Below are 18,632 nucleotides of genomic sequence, written 5' to 3' on the forward strand. Positions count from 1 at the left end.
TATTATTATTATTATAAACATTGTTTTTTCTATTTTCCTTACAATTCGCTTCTCAGGCTCAGCGATGTTTCTGAGTAACTGGCCAATATTCATATTGGAATTTCCAAAAATTGTAAATGCTGAATATTGGCCAGTTACTCAGAAACATTGCTGAGCCTGAGAAACGAATTGTAAGGAAAAATATTGGGAAAAACAATATATAAAATCAACTCGCTTAATTCTGCCATCCTTTTTAACAGCATTTGCAATAAAAAGAGGGTCTTTCTACAAAATATTATTATTATTATTATTATTATTATTATTATTATTATTATTATTATTATTATTGTATGCTGGAAACAGACCTTCTTTCAAACATATTTTATTAAATATAATGGCAGAATTTACAGGGTTTATTTTATACCGAATTCTCACAGTTCTTCTAATGACTTGCTCCTCTAGTACACTGGTATTTCTAAGCAGATGTCCGATGTTCATCATGCTTTCAGTCATCAACGGAATTTCGGGCAGGGGTTATCAAAGACGGGTGGTCAAGGACAGGATAGGGTAGATAATGGGTATTCAGGCGCGTCCCGTAGGTCAGGGGTCAATTAGTATTTCTTGTGTTTCTTTAGGGTTTTCTAAAGTACGTCTACATGTATCGGCCACCTCGTTTTGGCCATCATGATGAACATTGGACAACTGCTTAGAAATATCAGTGGGCCAGGGAAGCAAGTCAAGAATTCTGTATAAAATAAACTCTGTTAATTCTACCATTTAATAAAACATTATTATTATTATTCAGAAGATGAACCCTATTCATTTGGAACAACCCCACAGGGCTCATAGACTTGGGATTCAAGCTTCCAAAGTTACAAATTTTCTCTGTATGACCACCGAGTGTATCATGCTGAAATCTGTAGTAAGCCAATTCTTAATGGCGCAGTCTACAAAATTTTTTTTTTATATAAATCCAAGAGATCTTTCCAATTATAGTATATTCAAAACAGTTACAAAACATTTTTTCATGAGGATTTTACATAACAACAAACCTTGACATGAATAAAAGTAATCAAGAGTGCTTCTACCCATTAATTGTTCAAAATGCTAGAGGCATGCACGAATAAAATGAAACCCTTCAACTTCCAGTTTATCCTGTTCTACACTGACAACTTTTTCATAACAGAGCTCTGATTGTTGACCTGTAGGAAGAAAATAGCCCTCAGAACCGCAGACACTCATTCTAGTAATAAAATGATGGATACCTCCATTCAGATTACATTAATGAAAAAATCAGACTGAGAAAATCCGCATTTTCCTGCAAATTCTGTCAATACCTAAAGGTAATAATTCGTGAGCAGTGAAGATCTGAGTCTACCTTACCTTCAGGGACTGAATTTTGTCCAACTCCCAGGAACTCTGCGTACGTGTTCGTATACGCTCCTGTTTTCTGTAGCACATCCAACATGCCCTTTGATGGCTCTAGGGCGTCAATGTTTCTGTCGAAAAGGATATTAGATTTTGATTCATTCGTAACAGGTACATTAAGACATGATTATAATGCATATGAACCAGTTGCGTTTTCAACATGCTACTTTTGACGACATAAACATAACCGAAGCCTCATTATAAAGTAGAAAATATTTTGCGAAGATTAGTGTCAAAACTGTTTATTTAGATGAAGTAAAAGTCGTAACAATAAAATGAAACCTTAAGAAGGATCATTAGGAATATATGATTATGGACATGTCAGGTACGTAAGCCAATGCTCAATGAAAATGAATGTAGGCAATACAGGTAAGTAGAACTGAGCAAGCTGCACTCGTGCCAATGCTCCTATGGGGCAGGGAGGTATGGCACTGTGGGTTGGAGACGATGTCCTTAAAGTAATGTTAATAATAAACAAGAAGGCGTTCAGACTGGCGGTCTTTGATTGAGTCAACACTGTGTTTAATAAATGAATGTGCAGCAAAACTGATGATTTATAAAGCAAAAGTCGTAACAATGAAATGAAACTTTAAGAAGGATCTCTAGAAGTGTTTGTGAGAGAAAGAAAGTACGTATCAAAGACGTGAGCCAATGCTCATTGGAAAATGAGAAAACTCCACTCGTGGATGCTCCTAAGAGGGAGGAGTCATGAAGATGAGGGTCGGAGACGACGACGTTTTGGAAGCAGAAAGGTGAAGCAATGTTGATGTTGTTAACAAACACCGAATCCTTCAGACTGGGGATTGGTCACTGACTGAGTCCGCAGCTCTGTATAACCAATGAGTGTGCATCGTACTGAATCCTTAGACTGCCCTGGGAAGAGGGTCGAAAGTGATTGTTCAAATGAAGAAGCGAAAGTCATAGTAACAACAGTAAAGTGAAACCTTTTTGTGAGATGAAGTGAAAGCGGAAGGACGTGTCAAGGACGCAGGCCAATGCTCAGTGGTCAATGTAGGTAAGTGAAACTGAGTAACCTGGACTCGTGGCAGAGCTCCTAGGAGGGGGAATCGGAAAAAAGAACGAAATAATGATCTTACCAAAGTATAAGAAAGAACCTCTCTCACTCAAGCTTGAAACTCAGGCACCCAGGAAATTTGAAACCTCGGAATACGGTTTATATCTCCCGAAGACCTATGTCACTTCCACTATAGAAAATTAATCAACACTACGGCTCTCCTGACATTTTCTGCCACGTTCGAGCGCCGAGAATTAATTTGGGTTAGACCATCTCGAGGGCCTTCTGTTTAATATTACAAAGGAAAACTTGATGCACCTTTGTTTAAGGGAAGAAGTTGAGACTCCTCCCTATTAAGGTAGGCCTTTTGGTTTTAACCAATCAAATTAGCAGTGCCAGACTTTTGAGGACTTCCTATAGTAGGCCTCCATGAATATCCTACAAGAATGAATGCCTAAAGACACACCCTCAAGAGCCTGGGCATGGACGAAGAGGCGTTTCCAAATGAGAAGCTTACCAATTACTACAGGAAAGATAACAGGAAGGCGTTTTGATGAAAGGGCCAAGCCACTAAGAATAGACTTGTAAAGAAAGAAAAGTGCAGAATAGTTTGTCTCAGTCCAAGCACCCAAAAATAAAAGGTGGAAAAGAAGTTATAAGTTTCCCTACCAAGAATAAATACATAATAAGGATACGTCAATTTATTTTCCCAATTAATAAAAACTTTATGGTAAGGAGATAGCTAACAATCCTTGTGCAAAACAAACTAATTGTATAATTATATCTCATTGTCAACACCTATTCCAGTTGCCCCCCACTCAGGCCGATTTTGCTACCTTACATTTGTAGCAGTTCCCCTACACACACACACACACACACGTATATAAACAGTGGAACCTCGATATATGAAAGTCCCAAGTTACGAAAAATTCAAGTTACGAAAGCAAATACGAAGATTTTTTACCCTCTGCATACAAAAATAATTCAGGTTACGAAAGGGTGTTACTGTAAAGTCCCGAGATTCGCCCGGACTACCGAGAACAATTTTAAAACTCGCGCGCTGCCAACTGAGTAGACTCACCACCATCCTCCCGCTCTCCCATTGGTTCCTGATGCTAGTCAACGCCGTAAGATCCTGCTCTCCTATTGGTTAGCATCTACCCCATCATGCTCTACGTAAAGGCATCATTCGGCCATTCTGTAGCAGCACCGTTATCGTACACACGCGGAATTCGTTTGTTCACATATACGATTTTGTTTGTTAACGTAAATTCGTGTTAGTGATTTCGCTTTGTACTTTATCGTGTTGTGTGAGAACTTAATTAGTACATAACTTAATTATGTATAGTCATGGGTCCCAAGAAAGTTGCTGAAGTTCATGGAAAGAAGAGGATGCTTTCTATGGAGACAAAGATGGAGATAATCAAGAAGTATGAGGCTGGCATGCGGTTGAGTGTGATCGCTAAGGAATATAGCTGAAATCCGTCGATGATAGGTACCATCCTTAAGCAGAAGGAAGCCATCAAAGCAGCTACACCTTCCAACAATAGGAGCCACGTGCATGATGAGATGGAGAGGCTGCTTCTTGTATGGATAAAAGACAAATAAATCGCTGGTGATGCGATAACCGAAACGGCAACCTCCCACAAGGCCAGCGTTATTTTCAGCGATTTGATTGCCCAGGCCAAAGACAACGGAGGAGAAGGGACATCGATGCCAACCCCAGACTTCAAGGCTTCTCGTGGGTGGTTTGAAAAATTCTGGAAACAGACTGGCATCCCTTCGGTGGGGCAGCATGGGGAGGCTGCCAGCTCAGACACAAAAGCGGCCAACGCCTTTATTAAGACGTTTGACGAGATGACAATCAATGAAGGCTACAGTTCTCAGCAAGTCTTCAACTGCGACGAGACTGGCCTTTTTTAGAAAAAAATGCCTCGTCAGACGCACATCACAGAGGAAGAGAAGAAGCTACCTGGGCATAAGCCTATGAAAGACAGGCTTACGCTCGCACTTTTTTCCAATGCCTGTGGGGATTGTAAGGTGAAGCCCCTACTTGTGTATCATTCGGAGACTCCTCGAGCTTTCAAGGCCAACAAAGTGCTAGAGGAGAAACTTCCAGTGATGTGGAGGGCTAATGCAAAAGCCTGGGTAACGAGACTTTTGTTCACCGAGTGGGTAAATCTGTGTTTCGTCCCAACAGTGAAGAAATTTTTGGAAGAGAAGCGCCTCCTTCTGAAATGTCTGCTGTTGTTGGACAATGCCCCTGCTCACCCTCCTGGCCTCGAGGAAGCTATCCTAGTGGAGTATTCTTTTATCAAGGTTCTTTATCTTCTACCTAACACCACCCCTCTCCTCCAGCCCATGGACCAGCAAGTGATATCGAACTTCAAGAAGCTGCATACGAAACACATTTTTTCAAGAGATGTTTCAACATCACCGATACCACAAACCTCACCTTGCGTGAATTTTGGAAGAAGCATTTCGATATCGTGATACGCATCCGAGTCATCGATCAAGATTGGCAGGAGGTTTCGAGGTGAACCTTGAATTCTACGTGGAGGAAACTGGCCTGATGCCGTATCCGCCCACGCATGCTTGTGCAGTTCGATGACGTTTGCCTGAGTCGTTTCAGGAACATTGTGAAAAGCAGGCAGAAGCAATCTCAAATGATAGGATTTTTTAAAGGGGCCTTTAGTAGGAGTAAGCAACAGGATGATCCAAGTGATACGAAAAAACAGAAAGTTGAAAGTGGGTGAAGGAAATTGAAATTTTGTAAAAAAAAAAAAAAAAAAAAAAAATTCCTAAAGTATAAAAAAGTAAAAAAAAAAATGTAAAAATCAAAAAAAGACAAAAATAAAAGATATTTAATTCTAAGTTTTATGTAAAGTTTAAGTGTTAATGTTTAATTTCTACCATTTGTTAATGTGTTTTGTAAAGTTTGTTTAGTGTTAATATTTTCTGCCATTTTATAATGTGTATTTTCGTAAAGTTATATATATATATATATATATATATATATATATATATATATATATATATATATATATATATATATATATATATATGTATTTGTATATATATATATATATATATAGTATATATATATATATATCTATATATATATATATATATATATATTTATATATATTGCTGCGGTATGGCAATGGAAGTCCCCTTGTCCCGGTGCTGGCTAATGTTTTTGTGTGAGTTAGAGGAGCGGTTGCTGGACAACTGCCCTCTGGCTTATCACCCGTTATTTTACTGTTGTTATGTCAACGACACTTTTATCTTATTTAATGATAAATATAGAGCCGACTTATTTTTACACTATGCTAATCTGGCCCACCCAAGTAAAAAATTCACAATTGATTACGAGAAAGATAACAAACGTGCTTTTTTGGAAACTGAACAACCAAACTGCCTCCACCCCTCTGTACCTGGCGTAAACAACACAGATGCCTGTGTTTTTGTTTTGTTTTTTAGTCACTCGTCTTCCTTAACTCTACTCGGAAAAATGATACTTGAGTTTCGTTGGTGTTCTTGTAATTTGCTTTATGTATTGTAATTGTATGTTTTTTAGATGAGTAATTATTCTAATTTATTTTATTATTGTAATTTTCAGCTTGAAAATGGGGCTGGTCCCTGAAACGTTGCTTTGAATAAACGCCCGTATGAAACAGATGTCTCCATTTAAACCCTTGCCGCTATGTATCCCGTCTGAGGTTTCCCCTTCGGTTGATATATATATATATATATATATATATATATATATATATATATATATATATATATATATATATATATAATATATCAACCGAAGGGGAAACTCAGACGGGATACATAGCGGCAAGGGTTTAAATGGTGACATCTGTTTCATACGGGCGTTTATTCGTAAGAATGAAGAGAAGTAACTCACGAGAAGCCTTTGTCTCTCAGCAGTCGACCAACTCTTCCCGTCCCAGCAGCAATGTCAATGACTTTCAAGGCGCCTCGCTTCTCTTGAGGGATTCTGGCTGCCGCCTGATTGGCTACTAATTTGTGGCCAATGTAATTCAATGAATCAAAAATCTGGGGAGAAAAAAATAGCAAGTAACTATAGTTATGGAAAAAGCACCAGGGACTCCAGTGTGTTTCATCCTCAGGGGAAAACTAACGCAAGCTAAGAAAACCAAAGAAAAAGAAACTAGGGAATTGATATCAATTGTTTAGTTCCGCGCCACCACTAGAGAACGATTCAGAGAGTTATAAACCGATCATGGTAACACTGCTGATCACATTAGCTTTTCCCATGGGTTGCATAATAGTGAATTCCCGAGTGTAACACCACGAATAGGTACCTGATGATATGGAACAGAAATATTTTGCGATGCTTACTTATCAATCTATTGCCTTCCCCGCTTTATTGATCCAGAATAGGACGATATGGTAAAGCATCCACAGAGTGTCTAGAATGGACGAACATCTCAAGAGGCAAGGATTTCAATCTTTTCCAAATATGATTTCATAAAACCTGTTTATTTCTTCATCAATTTATTTATATGAGTCAAGTGCACTTGATGTATTGAACAGCGCATATTTCATTAAGTCACGATCAAAGAGTTAAGAGCTAGCATACACCTTTCCCCGATTAACGTAAACTCGTATGAATTTATGATAGCGTAAGGTCATAGTACATGAGAACTTGAGCCCAGTGTTATTGGCCAACGACACTGAGTAGAGGCCTCATTCACACCCATCTTTGCCAATATCACTTCCTATTTGTAGAAGACGTGACCTTAACCGTTCACCTTATATAGGCCAAGTAAAAGTACTTGTCTTCCTGCTTCCCTCTTACTCACAGCCAACAATTAGCGAGGATGCTCCTATTCGTTATGCTTTGGAGATTTCAGTATACAAAACTATTTCTTAAGTAGCAAAGCTAGCCCTCTTACTTTCGAGAAAGCAATTCTATCTGATTTTAGTTTGTGCTTATAGCCACTTGTTTTACCAGTCTCTAACACCAACCCATTTACCTATCGGCCAAGATTTGCAGATCCCTGTTTGGAATCTGAGACACATGCTGTGTGTAACCACTCTTACAGAGTGGTGAGAGATTTTCTCTGCTTCCAGCATTTGGAAAACACTGCTCGTTCCCGTGTCTGAACCCATCTCTATGTACACTTCTGGTTCATACACACCTGTGTTTCTGCGCACTTTATGGTGCCTTCTGGAAGCCTTAGCACTTGATTCTGGTGAGACTGCCAGTTCCTACTATGCACTCTTCAGTGCCCACATTCAATTGTCACTGCCACTGACACACCTCAAGCCTTGCTGCTTGCTGTCTGGTGAGAGTGCCAGTACCTACCTCACACTTTACAGTTCCCCCTGGAAGTCTTCATGCTTGATTGCTTGATGAGATTGAATTGCCTATCTATTGCACTTTTCAGTGGCCCCACACAAGTGTTTCCAAATCCGCCGTCACCCGCATGACACACCTCATAAACCCTAAGACAGTAGAATCAATAATCTGTTCAATGAATCACTTGTTCTTAAGAGATAATAAATACCAATACTGCGTCGCAGACAAACTACCTTAGAGTTGGCTCTAATAAAATTGAGAACAAAAGAGGTCCGATAACATGTATGTGTGTGTGTGTGTGTGTGTGTGTGTGTTATGGAGGAGTTATGGAGTTCTAGAGAGAGAGAGAGAGAGAGAGAGAGAGAGAGAGAGAGAGAGGGGTAATTGGTGGTTGGATGGTTAACGATTGAATTGGCTGTTGGTGAGTTCTGAGTTGTCTGCTGGTGTTGTTGGAGTTTAGAGTTCTGTGTTTTGAGTCAGTCTTTGTTCAGTCTTTGGTGAGAGCTGGTGATGATCAGTAAGTGTTGGCAGTGACCACTGTGGAAAGTGTTGAGGCATAGAAAGTCATTTAAGTGGTGGGTTATTGGTTTGTTGCTGATTGTTGTTGGGTGTGATATTTGTTGCTTAGAGTTGTTGTGCCTCTGTTGGATTTGTTGTGCTTGTGAGTTTTGTTGAGTTTTGTGAGTTGTTGTAGTTGAGGGTTGTTGTTGGGGAACTGTTGTGTTGGTGGTGGGTGTGTGTGTTGCCTTTTTGTGTTGTTGTTTTTGTGTTGGTGGTTTTTATGCAGTGGTCTTGGGTTGTGGTTGTGTTTCTTTTTTGTTGTTGCGTTCCTTTTTGTTGTTGTGTTGTTGAGTTGTGGGGTTGTGGTCCTTGGGTGTTGTGTTATGGTATGTGTTTTAGGTTGGGGTTCTTGGTTGTGGTCTTGTTGTTGTTGGTATCTCCGTGACCTTAACCAGTGGACAGCACAGCATAGCCCTGAGTATCTGCAGTTGGGTGAGAATATGTGTTTATGTTTTTTTGATTTTTGTTGGTATAGGTCAATTGTCCTGCAGGAATTCTGTAGTGTAAAGAGGAAAGTGTGGCTGAGTGTGAGTTTGGCAACTGGGCTGGTTAAGTGTATGTGGGGGGGGGGGGGGGGGGGGGGGGGGGGGGGGGGGAGGGGGGGGGGGGGGGGGGGGGGGGGGGGGGGGGGGGGGTGGGGGGGGGGGGGGGGGGGGGGGGGGGGGGGGGGGGGGGAGGGGGGGGGGGGGGGGGGGGGCGCATTCTGCCACTTGTTTTGAGCTTGTGATCCCGCCACAATGTGTGTGTGTGTGTGTGTGTGTGTGTGTGTGGGTGTGTGGATGGGTGTGTGTGTGTGTGTGTAAAAGTTAACACAAGAGTCAGAAGAGGACTAACAGTTACATTTACCTCATTAAAATGTTGAGCCCATTCAGAGTAGGCCTCTATCACTTTATCTGGTGGGTTCCCTGGTACAATAAAACGACAGACGATCTCGGATGAAGTTTTTTGGTCCTGGCAGGAAATTCAATAAAACAAAATGACGGTGTCACATGATCATAAGCAATATAATTCTCTTGACCTCAGATTTATGGTAAATTTGGATTGCTGATGAAAGTTTGCTTTAATCTAGGCATTGATACCAAGTTTTTCAAAAACTGAACGAGTTGTGTTGCATCCTAGATTAAATATGGAATTTTGCTTTATATTTCAAAAATTTTAAAGAGCTGAGAATAATAAGAAGAACCTCTAAAACTCCAACTTAATCCAGAATAAACTTTAACCTCTTACCATATTTTGGAAGAACCGAAAACAACGAGAATAAGGAAACTGATAGATGAGTTGAGGTCAGTGAGCCAGTCTTCCTTCCATAGTTCCTGGGGTCAAATAAAAGAAAAAAAAGACAAAAATTATCATAAATAAGTAAAGCAGGTACAAATCAACGAACAACTCTCCAATCAAACACAATATAGTGATAACTGCAAAAAATTATGTGTGAAAGACATTCTTCAGAGGCAGTTTACTACATCCGTCCACGTTGTTAATTTAATTATCTTAAATATTTTGCATCTTATAGTTTTTCCTGTACTGATCAGCAGACACCAAAAAATGACCCACAGCTTCATCGTTTTCTTTCACAGCAGGCGGTCCTGTTTGCTCTGAAGATAAAGACAAAATAATAGCATCACAGATTGAACAAATCCTGGCCATGGATCTACAGAGGCAGGGATAAAGATTCACGTCTGCGGGTTTGCTCTTATGAAAGTAGGAGACATTTTCCTCTCGTTTTATTTTCATTATTGTTGAAGATGGAGAAGTCATCTACTATACGGACGAATGTGCAAAATCAAGCAAAAGCAGACATTTGTTTGGAGAGCCAATAAATGAAAAACGAAGGTGCGTAAATGTAAGTAGCACATGTAACAGAAAGTTCTGCGGAGTAAAACATCTATATAGTAAAAAAGGAAAAGCGAACTGTGAGGAAAATAGATTGCATAGAATTACAAAAATAAAAATAAAAGAAATAATACTCTTAAGAAATAAAAAAAACTAAATAATAAAAGGCAGAATTAGAAAAAGAGTGTCCAAGCTGACCCATTGTGAAATAAACTCAAATCTTAGATTGGAAAGTCTACACTTCAGGAAATAAGCAACAAGAAGAGTTCATGAAGCACAGGGATAATTTACCCTTCAGGAAATAAACCCAAATGGAAGAGTGTGAAAAATCATGTAATAGTTTATCCTTCAGGAAATAATCTCTAGTCTAGGACTGTGGAACTCCATGGAATAAATAAAAGACTTTAAGGAAATAAGCTCTAGTAAAACACTGAAAAGTCACGAGGTAGCAGACCTTTCAGGAAACAAGTTCAAGCTAAGACTGTGGGAAGTAGTCCAGGAGTAGCTTAGTCTTCAGTAAAAAATCTTAAACTTTGACTACAGAAAGCCAACGAAAAATTTACCTTTGATGATTGAACATAAGCCTAGGTGTATGGAAAGCCAAAGGATAGTTTAAGTTCAGGTAATAAACACAAACCTAAATATATGGAGCGCTCAGGATTACTCTACCCTTGAGGAAATAAACTTGAGTCTACGGCTAAGGAACCCCATGGACTCATTCACCCTTTAGGATGTCAACTCAAAACTTTGGAATGCTCTGGAATAGTTTACCCTCCGGGAAATAAACTGAAATATTATAAGACTGTGCATTACCATTGGATACTTTGCCTTTCTGAGTTTAAGGGTGTGGATGGTCATGGGATAGTTTGGCGATCTAGAAGTAAACCCAAACCTAAGAGTGTAAGTAAATTCAAATAACAGAAATCGGAAAGCCCAGGAATATCTTACACTCCTTGGAATATATACCAAACTCTAAGAATTTTGGAAAGCTGTGGAACAGTTTACCCCTCAAAAAGTTTGCAAAGAGTTGTGGAGTAATTTACCTCTGGAAATAAACTGGGATCTAAGACTGGAATGACTAGGATTAGTTTATCCTGCAGGCAATAAATTCAATTCTAACATTGTGAAAAGCTCATAACGAGTTATCCAGCAGGAAATGGACTAAAACCTAGGAGTGGGGGAATCCATGGATAAGTTTTTTAATCTCAAGGAAATGAAAATAAATCTTAAGGTATAGAAAACCCTGGAATACTTTGCCTTCCACAAAATCTTAAATCAGGGTGTGTATAAAGCACTGGAATAGCTTAATCTTCAAAAAATGAATTTGATTGCAAAAGTGTAAAATGCCCATGGATAGTTTACCCTTCAGATCATTTACCCTTTAAGAAATACCCAATTTTTTAAGCGTGTAAGAGTACAGTATAATTTAGGAAATGAATACATATCTGAGATGATGAAATGCTATGGGACAGTTTGCGGTGCAGGAAATAAATCTACAACTTTGGAAACCCCAGAAATAGTTTACCTATCATAAAAAAACTCAATGATTGGGGACATTGCACGAATACTTTGCCCTTCTGGAAATAAACTCAAATCTAAGAATACTGAAAGACAGAAAAATTTGCCCTTCAGAAACAAAATAAAAATTTAAACGTGTGGCGAGCCACATCAGATTTTACCTTCAGGAAATAAACCCAAAGGTAAAATTACGAAAAGCTTGGAATAGTTCACCTTTCAGGAAACATACTCAGATATTAGAGGGTGGATATATGTTAGATAGGTTACCTTCAGGAAGCCAACTTGTCTCTATGACTGTGGAAAGCATTTAGACAGTTTACTTTTCAAGATATAAACTTACGGCTAAGACTGCAAAGTCAAGGAATAGTAGTGCAAACTCAGGAAATGAACTTTGCTATTAACCTGTGAAATAGTACCATTAAACAGTTTACCCCTCGAAATATTAACTTGATCTTTAACAGCAGAAAGCCATGGGATAGTTTACCATTTAGGAAATAAACTCAAATTCAAGAGCGTGGAGAATCACTGGACCCTTTGCCCTTCGAGAAATGAATTTGAATCTACGTATATGGAAGGACCATGATTAGTTTATCCTACAAGAAATAAACTCACACCTCAGTGAGAAAAAACATGGAATTCTTTGCTAAATTGGAATCTCTTGAAAGTCCATAAACAGTGTGTGATTGACGACATAAATTCAAATATACACCTTTAGCTCATCTTCCACACTGGGACAAGACAGTTTATCCTTCAGTAAATAAATTAAAATCTAAGACTGCAGAATAACGAGGAATAGTTTACTATTCCTCGCAGTTAACATTAGAAAATAAATTCGATTCCACAACTGCTGAAAAAGCAAGGAATTAAGGTGTAGTATCATTCAAGAAATCAACTCATATATCATAGTTAAAAGTTCGGGGGAAAATTTGCCCTCCAGGACGTAAATGCAAATTTCAGACTGTGAGAAGGAAATGAACATAAACCTAGGACTGTGGAAAGCCATGGTTAGTAAATAAATTCAAATCTAAGGTGGTGAAGACCCCAGGATGAGTTGATCCATCAGGAAATAAACTCAAATTTAAGAGTATGGAAAACAATGAGATAGTTTACCCTTTGCTATGGAAATTTAAGTTTTATTTAAAAGCTTTGCATTGCGTTACTACACTCCTTATGGTAACGCATCTTAGGAGTTACAATAGTTGATATTCATAACCATAGATGGCGTTGTATGGGTTGTCTAAGACCCTTGGTGGTAGGTCGTTCTTGTTGCTTCTTGAGTGAGTGGTGTTGTGAGAAGGGTGTTCCACTCCCGAGGATGTAATGCAATGAATTGAACTGAATATGGAATTCAGGCCAAAGGCCAAGCACTGGGATCTATGAGGCCATTCAGCGCTGAAACGGAAACTGATAGTAAAAGGGTTGCTAGGTGTAACCGGAAGAAAACGTCAAAGCAGTTGCACTGTGAGTTAATTGTTAGGAGAGGGTGGAAAGTAAGATGGAAGAAAGAGAATATGAAAGGAGTTACAGTAAAAGGAACGAGAGGGGTTGCAGCTAGGGTCCCAATGGGAACTTTTGAAGTTCAAGCACAGATGAAAATGCATTACTGCCTTAATACTCTTCTCCTTTCATTGATACATATTTATTTATTTATTAATTTTTCTTTTTTTAACAAGTGGGATCTCTTCTCTAGATATTTATCTATACCTTCTCTTACCTCTTCCAAATGAGAACCATATTCTTTGAAAGCTTGAATTTCAAGTCAATGGCTCCTGAGGTCCTGTCCCATATGAATAGGTTTCATCCTCTGAAGAATAATAATAATATTAATAATTATAATAATAATGCCACTCGTACATTTACCAAGGTATTGTCCCTCCCCTGCCAGCGTGGCAAAATACGCATCGTAAGAGCCACGAGCACCGTTTGTTAGGTGCCAAATGCGAGAAGAGAGAGAGAGAGAGAGAGAGAGAGAGAGAGAGAGAGAGAGAGAGAGAGATTTCTGACTGCCACCCAAACTTAAGTTTATCTTAAGAAATTTTCATCGAATGTGGCGACAAACTGAGCAAAAAATCCTCATTATATATTTGTGTTATTTCTCTTAACTTTGTAATATTCACATTTTCATTATAAGATTAATATTTGACAACCAACCGTCGTGACACTTCGTTGAAGGTGGTCTGTGCTCCCTCTCATAAGTGATGGAAGTTTTCTTTTCGTCTCTCTAATAACGGTCTCATTGCCGCTATGCAGCTTCTTCACAGAAGGCTTTGTAAAGCAAATATAATTTTATGTGTCTTTTGCGAAAGTTGTGTTAAAATAGAAGAGTCCTTACCGCAACAGAAGCGTCAGATTTTATGGAGAGTTCCACAGATGTTTCCGCTGGTGGCGAAGTTTCGATGCAAATTATCACAACTTAACCGTGTAGCTGTAATAGACCTTGTATTGCACTCACCTTGAGAAACCCCGCCCCCTCACCTGACTATACTGATTAGTAGCATTTACACTCATGAGTCATATGGAATTCGGCATCCTCGGACAGTTACAGCTATCATATTCTGAAAAGGAAAAATTAGTGCATTATTTTAAGACATCATATCAAATAATTATCTGGGAATTTGCCCAGCTATCAAACCGTTGACCAAGATAGTGATTTTGGTTATATATTCGAAGTCTGCATTGCTAACACTCCTTCCTTCACGTATTTGATATGAAATAATCGTGCTACAGGTTTTTTGAAGTCTGAAGGTGTTTCTCGCTGATCACTGGGGAAATCAAGAAGCAGCCATTGTGGCAATAATCTTTTTCTCCTCCAATTGCACAGAGTCCCGAGAGAGAAAATCTCGCGAATTTCTCGCACTCTCTGTCCATTCTGTTCGGTTGGGAATATTTTCTTAACTCTCGTAATAACCAGTTCATTTTATTTATTAAAGATTCCAAGCGATGACTGGCTCATTTTTATCTGTGTATATTTCCATAACATGAAGGAAAATGGAGAATAAAAAAGCGCGATAGCTGAAGACGTAGAAATGCACATATTGTCAGAATGGGGCTCCAGATTACAAAGGAGAGATTGAATGATAAACATGCATTGCAAATTCAACCATTGTACAATTTTATTAAAAAAAGACTCACTTTAATTGATCTTCTGATTTTTAACTGGCTATTGACTAAAGATGTGAACCTTTTTACTGATAGGACGCTGCAAACCCATGACAACAAACTTCATAAACTAGGTGTTTCTAAACCGACCTTCAACAGTAATAATAACAAGGTGGTCTTCAACTACTCTTGCACATGAAAGTTTTCAGAAACTTAAAATTAGATGGACCCCTTTTTTCAATAGGCATGATTCGAATACCCTTAAAAAACTAAGCAAAAGAGAAGACCTTGTCTTATCTAAGCCCGATAAAGGTAAAGGCACTGTTATTTTAAATAAAAATGATTATATTAACAAAATGCAAGATATCTTGTCCGATAGCAACAAATTCCATAAAATAGGCCAAAAAGAATACAAAATAATCTTCAAAAACGAAGCTAGAATTAATAGATTTTTAAGATCGCTCAAAGACAGGAAAGCAATAAGTCAAACTACCTATGAAGAGCTCTTTTTATTGGTTCGTCTTTCGGTATTATGTACGGATTGCCTAAGGTGCATAATAACAATATCCCTATGAGACCCATCCTCTCCTCCTATACAACGCCAAATTATAAAATAGCCAAATTCCTGGTTCCTTTGTTAGACCATGCTTTAACAACAAATATAAACTAAACAACTCTTTAGAATTAAAACAGAGTATACTCAGCCAAGACTCTGACCTCGTCATGGCCAGCTTTGACGTTGAATCGCTTTTTACAAATGTTCCGTTGATGAAACCATTGACTTTATACTAGAAACCATTTTTGTGAATGACGATGATGTTTTCCAAGGTTTTAGCAAAGTTGACTTTAAGAAGCTTTTAGAATTGGCTGTGCGGTACACAGCCTTCGTTTTTAACGATGTTTACGTTCAGGTAGACATATTTTTATGTTTTAGTTTGAACAGCAACTACTGGACAATTGTCCTGCCTCTTTTAAGCCGCTATTTTACCGTAGATATGTGGACGACACATTCTTACTTTTTAGGGACCATCATCATTGCGACCTTTTTTTGGAATATGCAAACGCATCACACAATAATATTAAATTTACAGTTGAGAAAGGGAATAATAATCGATTGCATTTTCTCGATAACTCGGTCATACGAGAGAATGATGGTTTTAGAACGGGAATTTTTCGTAAGGCCACATTTACAGGTTTGGGGCAAAATTTCTATCGATCCTGTTCTATTAATTTTAAGCTTAATTCATTATCAACCCTAATTCACAGAGCTATAGCCTTGACTTCAAACTGGAGCTTGTTTCATAATGAAATTAATTTCTTGCAGGAATTCTTTAGGACCAATTGTTACCCAACTGCCCTGTTCTCTAGTTATGTCAGAAAGGCCCTACAGAAAATCTTCCAGCCACCAGCTCCAGTACCTCTATCTTCTAAATTAAAATATTATGTTAGCTTTCCATACTCTTATGATACCTCATTTATACCGCATTTGAGGAAGATAATGAACAAACATTTCCCAGCAGTTGATGTGAAATTCATCATTAGGAATCCAAGAAACCATAGGCTGATTCTTTCGACACAAAGAAAAATTGCCTACTTTGATGCGGTCTGGCCTAGTTTACTTGTATACATGCTGTTCGTGCAATTAACAGACTTACGTTGGAAGCACTCGCCGACTGCTCAAAGTACGATGTGACTCACACATAGGCATTAGTTACCGCACAGGGATGAAGCTTTCTAGTCCAGAGCTTTCAAATATAAGAAACCATGCACAATTATGCAAATGCAGAATCAACTACGATGATTTTAAGATAATTTGATCCAGCCCTAATGAAAACCAACTCCCTATACTCGAATCCTTGGTCATTAAGCACCTCGTTCCAACATTGAATAACAACACTACAGCAGTTCCATTATACATTGCTTAGACCGCCCACTCTTATCTTCTTTCCTTGGTTATCTCGACTCCTTCTCGCACTTGGCAGGCCTTTTAGCAATCGAACCTCGGGTTGTAAGGTTTATTTGATATATTTTACCAATTTTACTTAGTGTTTAATATATTGTGTGTTTTTATTTATTTGATTTTTATTTAAAATTTATATATATATTTATTTTTTTCTCCTGCTTATTTGTATGATACAATTTATGTTAATCTTGCTGGAGAAGTTTGTAGTTTATGTATTTTTGTTTTTTATAGCCTTGAAAATGAGACCATAGTCTTGAAACGTTGGCAATAATAAAGCAACCCATGTATTGAGCTTTTTTGCCTTTTCACCTGCTACATGATGGGGACTAGACTTGACCTCTTATTGGATGATTATTGCTGTGATGCGTGGTGACGTCGTGACCAGTTTTCCCCCGAACAAATTCAAAAGCCTCTTTGGACTATGATTACTATCCACGGAAAACAATTGCATATCGGATGGTGACTTTTCATCAACATTGATTCTGCATAGTTTTTATTCATACGACATGTTTCCCTTGCTGTTCGCTCTGCTGTTCCTGTTAAGCCTTCGGTCCAGCGGCATATCACACTTCCGAGAACTAATAAAGCGTAGATATGACAGACAACTACTACAAAAATGCCGCAAATTGGAGGGGACGATGAAGTGGTGGAAGGCCAAACTGGACTTGGAATTTCTCCAATATTGTCAGATTAACCAGGTTGTACCCAATTTTGTTAAATTCAAATTATACAGAACTTCACTACACGATACAAAATTTTACCACGACAGTACCAATACTTCATTGTCCATTGAAGTGCGTGCAAAGGAGAGATTGATTGATAAACATGCATTGCAAATTCAACCATTGTACAATTTTATTAAAAAAAGACTCACTTTAATTGATCTTCTCTGATTTTTAACTGGCTATTGACTAAGGATGTGAACCTTATTATTGATAGGACGCTGCAAACCCATGACAACAAACTTCATAAACTAGGTGTTTCCAAACCGACCTTCAACAGTAATAATAACAAGGTGGTCTTCAACTCCTCTAGCTATAATTTAACCAAAAGGGAAGTGCTTTTGTTGTCCTTCGGACTGGACTTTTGCTTACCAAATTGCAGGCCAGGTTTCATTGAACACTTCTCGCCTTTCGAACTTCTATTTTCCAAAAGGAAAAACTTATCCTTAAGTGCTAATTTATCACATTTCCAAAAAGAACTACTTCTCTTGCCAATGAAAGTTTTCAGAAACTTAAAATTAGATGGATCCCTTTTTTTAATAGGCATGATTCGAATACCCTTAAAAAACTAAGCAAAAGAGAAGACCTTGTCTTATCTAAACCCGATAAAGGTAAAGGCACTGTTATTTTAAATAAAAATGATTATATTAACAAAATGCAAGATATCTTGTCCGATAGCAACAAATTCCATAAAATAGGCCAAAAATAATACAAAATAATCTTCAAAAACGAAGCTAGAATTAATAGATTTTTAAGATCGCTCAAAGACAGGAAAGCAATAAGTCAAACTACCTATGAAGAGCTCTTTTTATTGGTTCGTCTTTCGGTATTATGTACGGATTGCCTAAGGTGCATAAGAACAATATCCCTATGAACCCATCCTCTCCTCCTATACAACGCCAAATTATAAAATAGCCAAATTCCTGGTTCCTTTGTTAGACCAATGCTTTAACAACAGATATAAACTAAACAACTCTTTGGAATTCAAACAGAGTATACTCAGCCAAGACTCTGACCTCGTCATGGCCAGCTTTGACGTTGAATCGCTTTTTACAAATGTTCCCGTTGATGAAACCATTGACTTTATACTAGAAACCATTTTTGTGAATGACGATGATGATTTCCAAGGTTTTAGTAAAGTTGACTTTAAGAAGCTTTTAGAATTGGCTGTGCGGG

At 38.3% G+C, this 18,632-nt stretch overlaps 1 protein-coding gene across 2 annotated transcripts in view; it reads right to left on the reverse strand.

The window, feature by feature from the left end:
• Positions 1 to 14,135, reverse strand: part of LOC135219255 (uncharacterized methyltransferase Sca_1399-like) — a 30,415-nt gene extending 16,280 nt beyond the window's left edge. The window contains exons 1-6 of one of the 2 annotated variants that reach the window (XM_064255871.1): positions 14,005 to 14,135; positions 13,387 to 13,476; positions 9,549 to 9,634; positions 9,168 to 9,272; positions 6,339 to 6,490; positions 1,363 to 1,478 (exon numbers count right to left, since the gene is read on the reverse strand). In XM_064255871.1, coding sequence (XP_064111941.1) covers positions 1,363 to 1,478; positions 6,339 to 6,490; positions 9,168 to 9,272; positions 9,549 to 9,551 — 376 coding nt within the window. In that variant the 5' untranslated portion in view covers positions 9,552 to 9,634; positions 13,387 to 13,476; positions 14,005 to 14,135. The remainder of the gene's footprint in view (positions 1 to 1,362; positions 1,479 to 6,338; positions 6,491 to 9,167; positions 9,273 to 9,548; positions 9,635 to 13,386; positions 13,477 to 14,004) is intronic. The other variant, XM_064255870.1, reaches the window with a different exon arrangement.
• Between the last annotated feature and the right edge of the window lie 4,497 nt (positions 14,136 to 18,632).

The sequence above is a fragment of the Macrobrachium nipponense genome, chromosome 1, assembly GCF_015104395.2.
Source record: "Macrobrachium nipponense isolate FS-2020 chromosome 1, ASM1510439v2, whole genome shotgun sequence".
Taxonomy (NCBI): domain Eukaryota; kingdom Metazoa; phylum Arthropoda; class Malacostraca; order Decapoda; family Palaemonidae; genus Macrobrachium; species Macrobrachium nipponense.